Below are 16,932 nucleotides of genomic sequence, written 5' to 3'. Positions count from 1 at the left end.
GGATATATAAAAAAAGAAAGAATCAGTCTCTCCTGTATTGATCAGGTCTACTAGTTTGTCCCACCATCTTGTTCCTTTGTCTGGAACTTGCGTCAGCATCATAGTCACTCCTCTATATTAGGGCTTGAATGGACGAACGCGGAGTACGGCAAAATCATCCCGTAGGATCCCGCTCACGGGATGATCAGCTAGTAAGTGGTCTATGAAAAAAAAGGGGACCGGCTGGAGACGATTCGATGGCATATTTGGGGCAATATCGCTCATGTCTTCTGGTTGTGGTGTTTCATTTGGCCACTCTGGAGCTTGATCTGTTCACCCCCGCCAGTAAATCTTCAACCTGATCGTTACAGAATCATATCATCCCCGGGGCCATTCTCACTTACATGTAGTATCAACGTCTCTATGGGCCTTAAGCCTTCGCTTGATTTTCGTGAACTGGCAAATCTCTTCCCGTTTCTAGAGACCACAGTAACGTAAGAGCCGGTTTAACAGCGTGTTAATTTATTACAGTCAGTCTCAATCTTACCGCACAATGTGTGCATTTGGAATCTCCCCCAGGGACCACTGATAAGCCACCAGTTAGAAGATTCAGTGATAGAATGACTTCAATCTAGATATCACGGGAGATCCACATACTGATGCACCGAACCTTTCGGTTCCTGCATTGGTCACAGGACTTGCAAGTTTTGGATCGGGCAGCGGCTCTTTTTTCGATCTCCATGGCTTATTATGTCGGTTCGGAGGCTGAGTTATGGGCTACAACAAAGTCTTTCAGCTGCCGAAGAATCCGACACAGGCTAGGGGTTTCCAGTTGGGTGGGTATTAGTAATCCCGAATGTCCGAAGTCGCTCATTAGGTTTTATCACTGCATTGAACTCTTCAATTTCAAAACAATGTGGGCGGCAAACCTTCAGTGAAAAGAGTTCATTTGTAAGAAGACATTCAACTAGAGAAGAGAAAGAGAGGAAGAGAGGAGGCAGAGCTATTAACGTATGAACACCCAATCGGCCAATCACAATCCCCCTTCCTGACCGCCTCCTCGGTTCTGCCATCTCAACCTCAGCAACCGATGCGTCTCATTCGTGACAAACAAGACTACCCTTTATTCAGTGAAGGTCTTGTCAGAAGCCAGTGCCCCCATCCTCTTAATTGGTCCTCTTCAGGTTAGTTTTGTCGACAACATGCCTGCGAGGCGCAACGAACGAGGAAACACGACTCCTCACCACCGCTCCAAACGCGTCACTCAGGCTTCTCGCCACTAGGTCTGGCTTGGTCCGCTAGACACGCGATCCCTTAACGTCCCAACAAAACGAATCTGCACAATATAACATGGAGGAGACACCCCAATCGACCAGGCAGCCGGTCGTGACATCGAATCCGAATTACTTTCGAGTGGTCCTGCAGTACGCTGAACTTTCCGTCCAGTCCATGCGCAAGTCCTAAACGTACGGGAACGCGTTGCAGACTATCAACAACGAAGCAGGCTCATTCCGCAAAGAATCAAAACATTCACGGGCGTAGCTTGCCGACGGGCAATGGAAGATATATGAAGCCCAACAGTAGATCACTAGCTTGAAGGGTGCTTATTCAGTCGTTGCAGCAAGACCTCGCTAGGACCTCCCTGCAGTGGTCTTGAATTTACGAAATGCCAATGACTGAACTAAGGCACTGGTAGACGACCTTATGTAAACCAGAGAGAAGGCCCGCACAATGCGTAAGGATAGGACCACCACCGCGAACGTGGATATTGTCGGGTTAAAGCCGACCTCTCCGACCACTGTGAAAGCCCTTATGGACTCCGGAGAAAGCGATACCAATCCCACCGAGCTACGCAGTTGCTGAGCGCTGTGCTAGGAGCCAAGCCTCAAGGTAATAACAGGTTCTGGTCAATTGAACGATATGAAGAAAGATAGGGACTATAAACAGCGGGACGTAAGAGAGGGTTTTAATCGCATCATCCAAGAAAAGAATGATATTACGCTGGTATTCTACACAGTTCTATGCCTATAGCTATCGAAAGATAATTTGGCTAAGTGAAAAGAAAGAGCGGATCTATGACTATCTACCTATCTTGATAGATGGACGCAGAATCACTGCTTATCCGCCGCATTGCGCAGCGCGGAGAATCGGCTTTCCCAGACAGGTTTCACGAGCTACAACGACCGCTACGATGCCGCAAATGTCAACAGTACGGCAAACCCACGAAGAAGACTGGTACCCGAACCTCGAAGCTTATGGCTGGGGTAACCATCGCATTGACCGGTGCACACATCCGATTTTACACTTTGCACTCATCACAAGGCATAACCAAACTGGACCATACTATCTTTCCTATAGCGTGAATACACTGGAACCGTTTTCTAATCACCAGCTGGCCGCCTGAAGGTATTTGTTACGCTCACAATACTGAGATAGAGCGGCAAATGCTCTACTTGACCAAACTCAGCTGCACCCAGTATCATCAAGTGATCAGGATGCTTCGCAAACACATGTAGGCTCCGGCTGTATGCTGCCGGCTGCGGTGTGGCGTGGATCTCCCACTGATCAGGCTGGCCGTTGGCTCGGTTGGTAGAAATGCTGCTATTATCAGCGTCACTAACGACGATGGTCCCATTGACGCCCCCGACTGGGGACCAGACAACATAAGGAGACGAGCTAGGCTGTATTCCGTCTACGACGATTTGATAACCATAGGCAAAGCGAAATTCGAATGGGTTACCAGACAATCGATAGTAGACCGGATAGCCTGCCCCAGACCAGCTGTCTCCCCCTGGAAACTCGTGCACCAGAATCCACTTCTCCAACGGTGGAATATAGGAAATAACCGTCATTCCAGGACGGGCGGTATAGTTGAGATATGCCACATCATCTATCACGGAGCTCCATGATTTCAAATCTGTCGATTCCTGGTGAGCAAGCTTCTGGCCATGCAGCGCGTCACGCTGATCAGAGTAGAACACGCCAACTGTGTGGTTGAAAAAGCTTTAATTTTGCCATTTAGCCCCTTGAACAAAAAAGAAATGGGAAGAGCAGCTCACAGAATGAATGGCTCCCAAATACATCGATTCCCATTTGTAGTATCCGGTCCATTGCCCTTCGCCACATTGCTGACGAAAACTTCCATGTGTGACCTTTGTATTCACTAGCGTATATATCGATATTCGTGCTCTGGTTTCTCCAGCTGTTTCCACTGGCCAGAACCGTGCCGGCTGGGAAGTCGCCAACGGCAAACGGCATCTCTGCCATCGCTGGCTGAGCCGCCATCTCCAGTCCATTAGCCTGGTCTGTCATGTTGGGGATCTAGGACCAGGTAGCACCACCATCTGCACTTCGAAAGATCGACAAATATAGTTTTGACCCCCGCGCCCCCCAATACGAGGCTGTCGCAAGGAGACTTCCATCGGATAGTTCGACTTGTCGCGGATAGAGAATACTGTGTTTGAAGTCAAGCTGGAAGATGATATTTTCTGCAAAAGTCGACCACGGCCGTGGTGATGCTTTCTGGGGAGGCTTAACCGATACGACACAATTAAGGCCGGCCATCAGCCTACAATCAATCTGACGAATTCTCGGCTCGGTATTCGGCAGAGTAAGAGCCTTTGCCTTTCTCGGTGCTCGGCGGAAGGAGCAATCTATCAATGCGACCGGATCAATCATTATCATATTATGCTCCCCACTGCTAAACCTTGCCCGGATCGCTGCCTAACACGGAGACTTTAGCTTTATATTAGGGTTGTGATTTGTTCCAGTCAGAATATATTGCATCATGCATTTATTGGCCTCCTGTTTGCGCGTATATCAGCCTCATCCCGATCAGTTCGCTGATCTAACTTCGCATAAGCCTCGCCGGTGTATGCTCGATAGGCCTTTTATTCACTATGGTCTCCTCTTGCGCAATAACTCCTAGTATGCAGCCTTTATGCCTAGAGCAGTCTTGTTGTCGGATGCCATCGAGAGATGAGGATTGAACTAATGGTTCGGAGTTCGGGAATGGCTGACTCCTGTTCGGTCTTCGGTGGCGCTGCAGAAGACCCACCTATCTCTACTCGACGAGATATTAGGCTTTTTTCGTGAGGCATGCTAATCTGTGGCAAAAGCAAAGTAGCCGGTGATTTAAATCTCTACCTAATCTTAGGATAGGCGGAGGTGCGTTGCCCCTCCACAGCCAATGATAAGTACAATACAAATAATGCCTTGAGTTGGCAGTACGTGTTTAAGGACTTTGGCAGTAATCAACAACAACAACAACAACAACAACTACGTGGACTGAGCTCGTCGATAGCGGCATCCACATTGGTTGACACCGAGGTATACCGCCATTCTGGATTTATAATAACACTCGTTCCTTGTCTAATATTGACTCGGTCTCCACGCAGTTAAATCAAACGAAGAGCAATAATAATAGTATGTCTAGTTGCAGTATAATATCACGGAGACCTGGGAACTAAAGGACTATCTGTACTGTCCTGTAACGCCGGAGAAGATCGTGCATGGCGCAACTGAGAATCCGATGACAGCTCCCTTTACTATTCAGAACTTGCTTTGGTTTGTGGTTCCGGAGTTTAGGCATGATCAGTAAATTGAAAGCTATCCACATCAATTCTTCTTCAGGGATATATATTCAACAAGTAACTAGCTCAATCCCCACCCGAAAGACCATTCTATAAAACTGCTAGAAAAAGAAAAGCTAGAATCAAATCTGCACCAGAATAAAGTAGAATAAACACAATGCCCGTCTAGAAAATCTCCGTAACATATCGCTCCTCAGGTAACGTTCCTAGCATATTCTCAAACACGGCCTTGACTCCTTTGGCGAGATCCCCCGAACCGCAGACATAGATTGTCGCGTTCCTAGCCCACAGATCCTGGATTGCCTCGGTTTCCGTAACCAGCCGGTGTTGCACATACCGGCATCCTTTGGCCAGGTAGTGGTCCGGGGCTTTGCTGTACGCCCTCCGAACCTCAACCACGCCCGCAGATTCAAATTCGGCTAATTCCTCGTTGTAAAGATCATCCAGGCTGGGACCTCGACAGCCGAAGAACAACAGCGCCTTTGCGAGTGGTTTGTCCTGTTGCAACCACACCATGCGTTCTTGGATAAAGCTGCGGAAGGGGGCAAGGCCGCTGCCCGCGCAGACCATGATGATCGGTTTGCTGGACTGGTCTGTCGGGAGATGGAATGCGTCTTTGGCTGGTCGCGGAGATACGTAGAGAATGGACCCCAACGTGAGCGAAGCGAGATAGTTTGATCCGACGCCCAAATACCGGCCATTGCTGTTCCATGCTGGCTCGTTGACCACGGAGAAGGTGAGCGAACCGTGCAAGGGCTTGAAGGAGGGGGCCGTGGAAAGGGAATACGTGCGGACGCGCAAAGCGGGGAGCATGGAGATAAATGCGGCGATAGGGAGTGGGACGGTAGGGCATTGTTCGAGGAGGTCCAAGACTGAGACGCGCTTATCTCGAATGAGTGAATCGTAGGAATCGTAGAAACGGAGCAACTCTTGTTTGTCTCTATCTGACGGTGCGGATAAGGCGAGCGCCTTGAGATTCTAGATTTTTTTTCAGTTAGCCATGCGTGTTGAGCTACAGTTAGAAAAGGTTCTCATGGACGTACATTTCGCGTTGCCGGTTGGGACAGCTCTAGATACGAGCTGAACAGCTCGGCCACCGATACAGGGGTGGCGTGGGGCAGACCGAGCGTGTTGAACGATTTGATCGTGATGCTGTGATCCGGTGCGAGATGGAATCGAGCCAGGACTCTCGAGACCGTGCTGGGCGGATTGACCGGGAGGACATTAAGATGATCGCCTGGGCGCAGGGTCGCTCCGCCTGGGATGTGGAATTCTACATGTCGCTTCTCCGGGGTCCCGGTGCTGCTTAGGTTCCGGATAGCGGTCACCTTGGCCTCGACGAGCCCCTTGTGCATTTCCACCCTCGTTGGCTTACAGAGGCTGATTTGGAGCTGGTGCAGGTCGAGTGGTTCGACGTCGCTGCTGCTGGATGGAAGAAACGTCTCCCGGAGAGCGGGCAGCAGACTGGTTTCTTCCCACGCTTCGAGATCCGAGAAGAGATCGCTGACGGCGGCGTTGGCTGCGCCTCGCGTAGCGAGGCGCGTGGCTCCAGCATTGTGCATCAGGTTGTCGATCAAGGTCGGGACGCGATAGAATGTTTTGGTCCAGTCTTGGTGGCCGCAGCCGAAGACTGCATAGAAGACGCCTTTGAGAGACGGGACATTACCGCTTTCAAGCCAGGTGACAAACTTCTTCGCATCTTCTGTGGGCTGCCCATCATAGGTGGTGGTTACGATGATCACTGGCTGGTCTATCGGTAGGTTGTTGACGGCACTGTCGAGCGGGGCGAGCTTCTGGTCGGTAAAGCTGCAGGCCATCATGGTCGATGCTAGCCGGTGGGTGAGAGCTTTGCACGTCCCGCTGTTGGAGCCGTAGAAGAAGGAAACCGGCTGCCTTCCCGCCGCTTCTTGGCCGTTCCCATTCCCGGTGAGATGAGTTGACGATGTCAGGCTCGCAGCAGCGCCCACCGACATACGGCGCTGAGATAGCTCCGTGGCACTCTGACCGCGACGCAACATGGCTCGGACCCGGAAACCATCGGGCTTGATAGTGAGAGTCTCTTTGATGCGCAGTTCGTAGGACGGGTCATCTGCCACCAAGTCAAACGTTTGAAGGACCATGGCAACCACCAGTTGGGCTTCCTGCCAGGCAAAGGCCCTGCCAATGCAGCCACGTTCACCGTTGCCAAAGGGCTTCCATGAATTGGGTGGGAGCTTGGAGAAGTTCTCTTCCAGCATGCGTTCCGGGCGGAACTCGCCCGCGTCGGGCCCAAAGACAGCCTGGTCTCGCAGACAGACAGGCAGCAGCAGGTTGACGGGCTGTCCCGGATTGATCGTCCATTTCCCGCCCAGCACCTCCGGCTTCTTCGGGGTTACGGTAAAGCCCGGTGCGGTGGGCATCAAGCGCAGACTCTCCTTCATGATGGCGTCGATGTAGGGAAGCTTTGCAAGATGCTGCACCGTGATCGGGTCCACACCAGCAATCTCATCGACTTCGTTCCTGGCCGCCTCCAAGACGCGCGGATGTTGCAGCAGATAATAGAATGTGAATGAGAGTAGGCCCGAGGTGGTCTCATGGCCCGCGATGAGAAAGGTGATGATGTTGCTGATGATCAAGTCATCGCTCATGCCTTCGCCGGTAACTGGGTCCCGCCCGTTCAGCAGTGTGTCCAGGAGGTCATCGACCGACTCCAACTTGTCTCTGCGCTCTTTGATAATGCCTCCGGCCATACTCCTCATCGCCTCAATGTTCTTGGACATGTACCTCTGCGCCTTGACACGCATAGAGTTTGCAATCCCGGGAAGCGTGGACTGGAGGTCGGCTTCCTTCAGCACGTACAGCATGGATTTCACGAAGGGGTGCATAGACTCGCTGTTGTAAAAGCTATTCAACCGGAAGCCCATCGTGCAGAGGGCAATGGTGTCTAATGTGAGGCGTGTAAAGTCATCGCTGATATTGATACTGGTCGAACTCCCCTGGCGGGCCCTGAACAAACAACAACCAAACCACGCCAGTCAGTCTTTTGGTTCATTTCACTCGGTCTCTGAAACCGATATTCAAGGATCCATACCACTTGAAACACAACTGTTGTGCGACATCGCTCATATCCTCGAACATGTCCCGAATACGTAGCGGGCCAAAGGCAGGCGTCAGAATCCGATGGGCAATGCCCCAGCCGCGCTCTCCATGGTAGGCCGTGAAGAGGCCATCGTTGGCCAGCATTCGTAACTTTTGGACTCCTGCGATGACATCCTTATGGAAGCGGGTTTCGTCACAGAGCTCATCGACCAGGGCCTGGCTGGTTGCAAAGATCTGCTTCTTGCCGTTAATGGTGATTTGGAAGAGGGGTCCTAGAGTGATTGATTAGTGATGGTGGTTTCCCTTTCGCATCAGAGGGCAGTGAAGTGTACCGAACTCGTCGGCCATTTTGATAATGGACTGCAGGCCATGCTCGAGGTCGATGTCGAACAAATTTCCTACTACCGGCAGGGCTGAATAAACGGTCAGTTAGTAAAGAAAAAAAGAACGAAAAACAGCAACAGTAGTTTCGGATGAGAGTGCTAGTTATGGGCTTACTTACGCTTAGGTCCGGGGATGCACTCCATAGCTTTCAGCGCTCTCGACTGGGTAGTAGTTACGCTTCGAAGAGATAATATCAACGCGGTGAATTAATGGACAAAGTAGAGGTTTGATTGAGGGCTTTGTAATAATATCATCGCTATTTATACACCGTAGCGCTTTTCAGCAACATAGCATAGCCTCATAAGCTGAACTATCTCATCATGCCATGAGTAGTTAACAGACTCCGAAGTGGGGCGTTATTATTGCGTGGCCGAGGGCTCTCTCTGGGCGGGGTTCGGTGTTCGGTGTCCCTAGCATGAAACTACATTCAGACACTCACTCGGCGGCGTCTCACCCAGATTAGTTATCTATAGTTACATAACGAGGCGCAGTTATTCTCCACATCTCTGCCTGGAATCGTAACCCTAATTTCTACCTCGGAGCCGACACCCGTATTCCAAAATGAGTCTTGAACTTTTGACTGCATGGAGAAAGTAGTGTCTTGCCTTGGTCCACTCAATATCTCATAGCCCGAATGAGGTCATTTTGTTCAGAATAGTTGGGAATAGATTGAAGATATAACAACGATTGAACTAATCTACTAAGGAGAGAATGTACAAAAGACTTTGCGATCACATCACTTGGTAACCAATTCATTGCCATCACTAACTCATTAGGTGGCTTCTTCCTCGATCGTATCGACAGCCTCCGAGTCGTTGCATTCCGTCTCTCTTTGCAATTGCTGGGCCAATCGTACCCCCCTCCAGTAATGCCCCTCTCGCCTCAATTCCACCCGAATCCAGAATATCGTCACCACAGCCCAGATCCCTGCCCAAATAGCAGGCACCGACCAGCCAAGCTGCAACAAGTCGCCCCAGAGCCTAAGTCACTCATCATCTATTACATCTTGGAGTCAGACACACATACCGTGTACGCCAGCTCATGGTCCGCAATCACAATCCCCGCTAACGTTCCCCCCGCCACCACCAGTTGAGGAACCGCCCATAGCATCGTCACTCGGTGCAGCAAGCCGCGAAAGGGTGGACTGGCCTTGTACCGCTGGTCCAGGCGGCCTCGGAATCTGGTCCCTCCTTTGCCGTCTACCGCGATGATGTCTTCCAGAAGAGGATAGATGGCGGGACGCATTGGCTCGCCTTTCTGGATAGAGGAGATGCGGAATGGGGCGGGTTTCTCGAAGACGTACAGGGCCTCGAAAACCAGCATCTCGAGGGCGAAGATGAAAAAGATCGAAGGCACGGGCATGGCCAGCATGCGCATCCAGGGTGGGTCGGGAATGGTTCCGATAACGAGTTCGGCGATGATGATGACCCAGGAGACGAGGACGTTCCAGTGGGTGAAATCAAACTGCATGGATCGAGTTAGAGGAAATTGTCGCCGGAGGGGTATGAAGGAGAGCAGAATGTTGAGGAAGGGTTGTCACATAGTAGCGGCCTGCGTTGGGAACGCGACAGCTGGATTTATTCCGCCATAGCTGCCACGATCTCTGCAATGACTCGGTCACAAATGTTCCGAATAAGGTCACAGTCAAGACACTGAAGACTGTGGAAGGTAACCGGCAGTTAGAACTCAACAGAGCAAAGACTAGAGTTAAGCGTACTAGTCGTAGTAGACCACGTCGTTGTTCTGGTCAAGAGGTAGTAGAGCCCAACAGGGAATACAACCGAGTCCAAAAGCACCATCAGCCAAAAGATCAGGATGCGCAGTTTCCGTTTCGCCAGGCTGTAGTTCAACGGCAGAGGCTCCAGGAATTGCTGGGAATCGTACATCGTGTTGCGCAGGTGAATACACAGCAGAGGAAGAGAAAAGCCACAACAACGACAAAAATAGAGAGAGTACCACTATATCTCGACTGTTCTACGGATGGCGAACTTATTATTCCTACAATACTTCAGCTGTAGGAGAAGTAAGCTTCAGGTTAGGTTTCACTCTGAGACATAATGCGGTGGTGGAGAAGCCGTGTCCCTTTTTAGCCTCACCGAACACCGAGAAACGTCAGCCTGCAACTCCCGAAGACCGAAACTCTATTCAATGTGAACCCGACGGAAGAAGATGTCATTCTAGAAGGCCACGTCAATAGGGGCAGCTGGTCCGAGTATTAAATGCTATCTGTGCGCCGAGAAAGGCCAGAAAAAGGAACAACTCGCAACGGTCACTATCTATATTTACAAGGACTTTGGCAGATACACTGAGAACTCTCCAACGACACGCAACCATGGAAGAGAGCACCACTTCAAAAAAGCACCCCAACTTCACCAATACCGAGTTGGCCTGGGTGTCTAGACCCGGCATGGAAGAAAAAGGAAAAGAAGAAGAATACAACGAGGTCGACCGAACAATTCACAGACTGGCAAGCCGCGTCTCACGACACACCGTGTCCTCAGATGTGACCAGGCCCTACAACGCTATTTTCCATCCCCTCCCCGGCTCGAATCTCGACCCACAGTCCTCCAGCTTCGACACTCGGGCTTGGGTGGAAGCGCTCGTTCGATACGAGAGCGAGGATCTCGAGTCAGGACGACGCCGTAAGTCCGGTGTCTCCTTCCGCAATCTCGATGTATGCGGCTTCGGCATGTCCACCGACTATCAGAAGAGCGTGGGAAACAGCATCCTGTCACTGATGACGCAACGGCGTAAACGACGGATCGGTATCCTCCACGGGCTCGAGGGGCTGGTCAACGCCGGCGAGATGCTTTTAGTGCTTGGGCCGCCGGGCTCGGGGTGTTCGACCCTGTTAAAGACAATCGCTGGGCAAACGGAAGGGTTGTTTTTGGGCGACGAGGTCATGATGAACTATCGAGGTGTGTATGGCAGGGTCCTGGACCATTCCCCCTAGAAATCTTGAAATCACTTGCTTACTTCTGTATCTACTTCTAGGCGTCTCCAGCAAAGAGATGCACACTTATTTCCGAGGAGAGGCCATTTTTGCAGGCGAGAACGACGTTCATTTCCCGATGCTGTCGGTGAGGGACACGCTCGCTTTCGCAGCCCGTGCCAGAGCACCGCGAGAGTTGCCGGCCGGGCTGAAGGCTGAGGAATTCTCCATGCTCGTGCGGGATGTCATCATGGCCATGTTCGGCATCTCGCATACGGCGAACACAGTGGTCGGGAATGACTTCGTCAGAGGGATCAGTGGAGGAGAACGGAAACGTGTGAGCATTGCCGAAGCATCGCTGAGCGACGCCGCGTTGCAATGCTGGGACAACAGTACGCGCGGGCTGGACAGCGCCAATGCAGTGGAATTCTGCAGAACGCTTCGCACGGCCACCGAGCTTTTACAATCCACCGTCCTGGTGTCCCTCTATCAAGCGCCCGAGGAGGCATACCATGTACGTCCGCGCGACAACCCCCTCCCCCAACTGTCTACCCTCGCTATTGGTGAAAAACATGCTGGCTCACCATGCGGAAGCTTTTCGACAAGGTCACAGTCCTGTATGAAGGACGGCAGATTTTCTTCGGACAGACATCTGAAGCACGCACATATTTTGAAGAGCTGGGTTTTGAGTGTAAGATTCCACAAAATCATGACCCCACTTTCTGCTTACTTGTTTCTAACATGAATATCTCCAGGCCCTGAGCGACAGACAACGCCGGACTTCCTCACCTCAATGACCAGCCAGAAGGAACGTCTCGTGCGGCCTGGGTATGAAGATACAGCCCCACGCATAGCAACCGAATTCGAGGAAAGATGGAAGAAAAGCCACCAGCACCAGCAGCTGATGCTTCGAATTGAGGCGTACGAAAGTAAATTCAGGCTGGGAAGTGAATGTCTAGACGAGTTCGTGGCCTCACGCACGGCCCAACAGGCAAGCGGCCAAAGAATGAAGTCCCCGTATACGCTGTCATACATGCAACAGACGCGTCTGTGTCTTTGGCGGGGTTGGAAACGCCTGCTTGCAGATCCCTCCTTGACATATATCCAGCTTGGAGGAAATACCATCATGGCCCTGGTCTTGGGCAGCATCTTCTTCAATCTACATAACGACACGAACAGCTTCTATGGCCGAGGAGGGTTGATCTTTTTTCGCTCTACTGCTGAGCGCCTTTGCCAGTGTTCTTGAGGTAACAACAACCGAGTAACTGTTGTCTCGTACAACACTAACCATCATCAGATCTTGACACTCTACGAGCAACGGCTGATTGTAGAGAAACATCATCAGTTTGCTCTCTACCACCCGTCTGCGGAGGCCGTCGCCAGTATGCTAACTGACATGCCATATAAATTGCTCAACACCCTGTGCTTCAACCTCACGTTATATCTCATGGCGAACCTACGGCGAGAAGCCGGGCCCCTGTTCTTTTTCCTTTTTGTTGCTTTCCTCAGCACAATAGTGACATCCAGCCTGTTCCGGACAATTGCATCTGTATCGCGTACCATGTCGCAGGCGATGGTGCCAGCTGCTTTACTGGTCCTAGGCTTGATCATGTACACGGGCTTCACGATGCCAACCATGTACATGCCTGGATGGTCGCGGTGGATGGCCTATATCAACCCGCTCAGTTATGCCTTCGAGTCTCTAATGATCAATGAGTTCCATGATCGCAGATTCTCTTGCTCGGTCGTCGTTCCATCGGGGCCGGACTACAGCGCCGCCGGCATCAATAACCGGGCGTGTGCGGAGGTCGGAAATACACTTGGCTCGACGACAATCCAGGGAGACATATACATCAACGACAAATTCCAATATTACCATTCCAACAAATGGCGGTAAGCGTCTTCCATCATCCTTGTGAACGCCATTTTGCTAGATAGGAAAAAGCCACTGACGTTCCACCAGCAACGTGGGAATCCTCATCGCTTTCTGGATTATCTTCACGGTCGCCTATCTGGCCGCGACCGAGCTGCTCAGCATGGCTAAGAGCAAGGGAGAAGTTCTCATCTTCCGTCAAAGCCATTTTGTCAACAAGAAATCCACACACCGAATGGCCGAGGCCGACGACGAAGAGGCCCTTGGCGCTGAAATGGCCACGATGGCACAGTCCGCCGCGACAGACGAGACGCAAGCTCCCTCTCACGAGGGCCACATCTTCCAATGGCAAGATGTGTGTTACGATATCAAGAATAAGGGAGGGGTCCGGCGGATCTTGGACCACGTCGACGGGTGGGTTCAACCTGGAACTTTGACTTCCTTGATGGTACGTGTATAGATGTCACTGTTCCAGCACTGTGATAAGCCTAACACAAGATAAATCGCAGGGTGTTTCTGGTGCCGGCAAAACAACTCTTCTCAACGTTCTCGCCAACCGCGTCACGACCGGCGTCGTCACCGGCACCATGCTTGTCGACGGCAGGCCCAGCGATAACTCCTTCCAGCGAAAAACAGGCTACGCGCAGCAGCAAGATGTTCATCTCTCAACCTGCAGTGTGCGCGAGTCACTCGAGTTCAGTGCACTTCTCCGCCAGCCGGCGAGCGTCTCGCGAGAGGAGAAACTCGCCTACGTGGACGAAGTGATCAGGCTCCTCGAGATGGAAGAGTACGCAGATGCCATCGTTGGCATCCCTGGTGAAGGTTTGAACATCGAGCAGCGCAGACGTCTCACCATTGGCATCGAGCTGGCCGCGAAGCCCGAGTTGCTCCTGTTTCTGGACGAACCGACCTCCGGACTGGACTCGCAGACCTCGTGGGCGATTTGCCAACTCCTGAAACGACTTGCATGCAATGGCCAGGCAATTCTATGCACAATCCACCAGCCATCTGCCATTCTCTTCCAGGAATTCGACAACTTGCTGCTTCTCACCAAAGGTGGCAAAACCGTATACTTTGGAGGTTTGTCGGCTGCTCTCTCTCTCTTTTCTTCTTCTCCCCCCCCACGTGGGGTAGCAAACATACATATACTGATGATAGATTTCTTTTACCTTTCTAGCAATCGGCGAGAGCTCGGCAACGCTCATCCGATATCTAGAGTGTAATGGAGCAAGCCCGTGTCCTCCTGGCGCTAACCCGGCCGAGTGGATGTTAACCGTGATCGGCGCCGCGCCCGGGTCGCAAACCACAGTCGACTGGCCAAAAGTCTGGCGAGACTCGCATGAATATCAATCTGTCAAGGTGAAACTACACGAAATCCGGACCTCGAGGGCTACCATAGGTGGCAGCCTACAAATGCACCCATCCAGTCGCTCGAACAACGGGTCGTATGCCGCATCATTTCCGGCACAGTGGTGGTTCGTTCAGAAACGTGTTGCGGCGCAATACTGGCGAACGCCGTCGTATATTTATTCAAAAATCACCCTTACAGTGGCCTCTGTGAGTACCCATCTGACGACAACTGACCTGTTTTGGAAGACATGTGAACGTCTTATATCTAACTGACGTTGATTTGCCGCAGGCTCTATTCATCGGTTTCAGCTTTTACAATGCGCGCAATACCATTCAAGGACTACAAAACCAGATGTACGCCGTGATGATGCTATTAAGTATGTTCGGACAGCTCAGCGAGCAGATTATGCCCCAGTTCATCAACCAGCGTGAGGTTTACGAAGCGCGCGAGAGGCCATCTAAGATATATGATTGGAAAGGTACGGAGTCCCTGCAGTAATAATCAATGCTGACAACATACTCACACACACATACACTGGACTAACATAATCAATCTACCAGTCTTGATGCTGAGTAACCTCATGATTGAGATCTTCTGGAACACCTTGATGGCCGTGATGGCCTACTTCTGCTGGTACTATCCCATCGGACTATACCAGAACGCCGTTTCCACGCACGAAGTCATCTCGCGCGGCGGTCTGGTGTTCTTGTTTATCTGGGCGTTTATGATGTTCACCAGTACCTTCACGCACATCCTTATTGCTGGGATTGACAGTGCCGATTCAGCTGGGAGTGTTGGGAACGTCTGCTATATGCTGTGTATCTCTTTTTGCGGGTACGTACCATGTTTATGCCTTCCCCGTTTTCCCCTTGGGGCTTATACGTCTGTTCTGTCTGAACAAAAAATCTAACTCATTATCCTCGCACCGAAAATAGCATCCTCGTCAAAAAGGTTTCCCTGCCTGGATTCTGGATATTCATGTACTATGTCTCCCCTTTCACGTGGCTCGCATCCGGCCTTCTTTCGACCGGTGTAGCCAACACGAAGATCGTGTGTGCATCCAATGAATATGTCAAATTCCTTCCGCCGGCGGGCCAGTCATGCGGCTCGTACATGGCCTCCTATATCTACTCGTCCGGTGGGTACTTGATCGATCCAAACAACACCGAGCACTGTGAATTTTGCCAACTGAGCAATACGAATGAGTATCTCAGCACGGTCAACATCCGATACGAGGATCGCTGGAGAAATTTGGGCATTGTCCTTGTGTATGTTGTGGTTAATGCCGTGGGGGCTTTGGGTGTGTATTGGCTAGTTCGGGTGCCGAAGAGAAAAGGGGATTTGGGGAAGCGGAAGGAAGAATGAAGCAGAGAACGGCGTTTCATAGCTGGTCTTACCGGAATAGGTGATACATTATATTGGAAGGCGGAGCCCTAAAAACTAGTCGTGGTTATAAATATATATAGATATTGAAATGGGGATGGCACGATGGCAGTCTGACATAGCAGACGGGTCGATATCAATGGAGACAGCACAACCAACCACTCCCATGTCCAGTGCAGACGTAGAGAGCAGTCTCTGTAGGTGGCTATCGCACTAATATTGAAGCTATATCATGAAAGAAGAATCTGGTGGAAAAACTGTAGTAATATTGATGATGGTCGGATGATGCTCTCTCTAAGAAAAGACTGCATGCAAGCTTCCTAAGGCATTTGCGATACCTCAGGCCATTAATACGCTAGTGTCACGGGTTCCACCTCTACAATATTAAATTTTAATCACAAGTCTTATCTTTGTAATTTTTTGCAATATATGTAGGATCTCTCCAGTATAGCTCGCTTAATAAAAAGGAGAACCGCGGTGCCGCTAGCACCACCTCCTATCACGACAACATCATCTATAGGAGAAGCCACTAGTGCAAAATCATTTAATGGATTTTTGTTACAGATTTTATTTGTAAGATAGTCATTTCTCTAGCATTCAATTGATTCATTATTGCACCTAATTTTTGCAATATGTGCTTGTGGGATAGCACAAGTCTCGACAAGCCTCGACCGCCGCTGGTTTCGGTGATGGAGGGTTTTTTTTAGGTGTCCTGGTTCACTTATTCCGTGATTCCGTGCTCTTTCCACCACCTGTTAGCCTAGTTCATCTCAAATCCGGATTGATGAAGAGGTTTAGTGATAATACAATCATCTCAAACAGGCTAGATCATTCATGCTTTGCCTAGAATATCCGATTATAAATAGATGCCATAATTCTACGTGGTTATAATCGAAGCGCTAAGTCCGTCAATCTAATGTGCAATAATGACCCAGTGAATACAATGGTAAAAACCCTTAGGATCCTTGGAACATTTGGCGTGTAATTTTGCTGTCAAATAGTTTGTTTACCAGCCTCGTAGGATATAGAGTGAATTTACTAATAAACAAAGAAAAGAAAGAAGTTTTTCATCGATTCTTGGCCATTGCTTCTTTTATTCTGTCAGATATAAGATCCATGAACTAAAGTAACATTACTGGAGTTAAAGCAGGTGTCTCAATTGGGGCTGATTTCGGGCTTGCTGTGACATGGGAAGTGTGATGATCAATTTGTCTGCGTTCCGCGTATAGGGATTTAGCTAATTGAAAAGAGACATAGTTATGACGATCTAATCCCCATTCATTAAGCTCTCGGTGTGTGGGCTGGTTAGATTTCCTAGTAGTAAAGTTACAGGCTCAAAACACGACCAATGGTGCAAGTG

General features: G+C 50.5%; 3 protein-coding genes across 3 annotated transcripts; 1 reads left to right on the top strand and 2 right to left on the bottom strand.

The window, feature by feature from the left end:
• Window positions 1-2,360: 2,360 nt before the first annotated feature.
• On the bottom strand, window positions 2,361-3,291 carry PENARI_c007G02477 (uncharacterized protein; the record flags this gene model as incomplete). The annotated part of the gene is made up of 2 exons (XM_022630790.1): window positions 2,361-2,965; window positions 3,039-3,291. The coding sequence occupies 2 exons, from the start codon at window positions 3,289-3,291 to the stop codon at window positions 2,361-2,363; spliced, it is 858 nt and encodes a 285-aa protein (XP_022489057.1).
• Window positions 3,292-4,736: 1,445 nt separating this feature from the next.
• Window positions 4,737-9,919, bottom strand: PENARI_c007G03980 (bifunctional cytochrome P450/NADPH--P450 reductase; the record flags this gene model as incomplete). The annotated part of the gene is made up of 8 exons (XM_022630863.1): window positions 4,737-5,549; window positions 5,615-7,556; window positions 7,642-7,921; window positions 7,982-8,062; window positions 8,152-8,194; window positions 9,060-9,497; window positions 9,574-9,692; window positions 9,751-9,919. The coding sequence occupies 8 exons, from the start codon at window positions 9,917-9,919 to the stop codon at window positions 4,737-4,739; spliced, it is 3,885 nt and encodes a 1,294-aa protein (XP_022489121.1).
• A 446-nt stretch (window positions 9,920-10,365) lies between these two features.
• On the top strand, window positions 10,366-15,554 carry PENARI_c007G00791 (uncharacterized protein; the record flags this gene model as incomplete). The annotated part of the gene is made up of 13 exons (XM_022630714.1): window positions 10,366-10,951; window positions 11,028-11,479; window positions 11,560-11,656; window positions 11,721-11,886; window positions 12,203-12,212; window positions 12,263-12,858; window positions 12,929-13,286; window positions 13,348-13,918; window positions 14,016-14,395; window positions 14,478-14,667; window positions 14,750-15,023; window positions 15,125-15,489; window positions 15,550-15,554. The coding sequence occupies 13 exons, from the start codon at window positions 10,366-10,368 to the stop codon at window positions 15,552-15,554; spliced, it is 4,050 nt and encodes a 1,349-aa protein (XP_022488955.1).
• Between the last annotated feature and the right edge of the window lie 1,378 nt (window positions 15,555-16,932).

Source organism: Penicillium arizonense, assembly GCF_001773325.1.
Source record: "Penicillium arizonense strain CBS 141311 chromosome Unknown PENARI_contig007, whole genome shotgun sequence".
NCBI classification, from domain to species: Eukaryota; Fungi; Ascomycota; class Eurotiomycetes; order Eurotiales; family Aspergillaceae; genus Penicillium; species Penicillium arizonense.
Note: the sequence above shows the minus strand (reverse complement) of the source record. Positions and strands in the feature narration are given on the sequence as shown.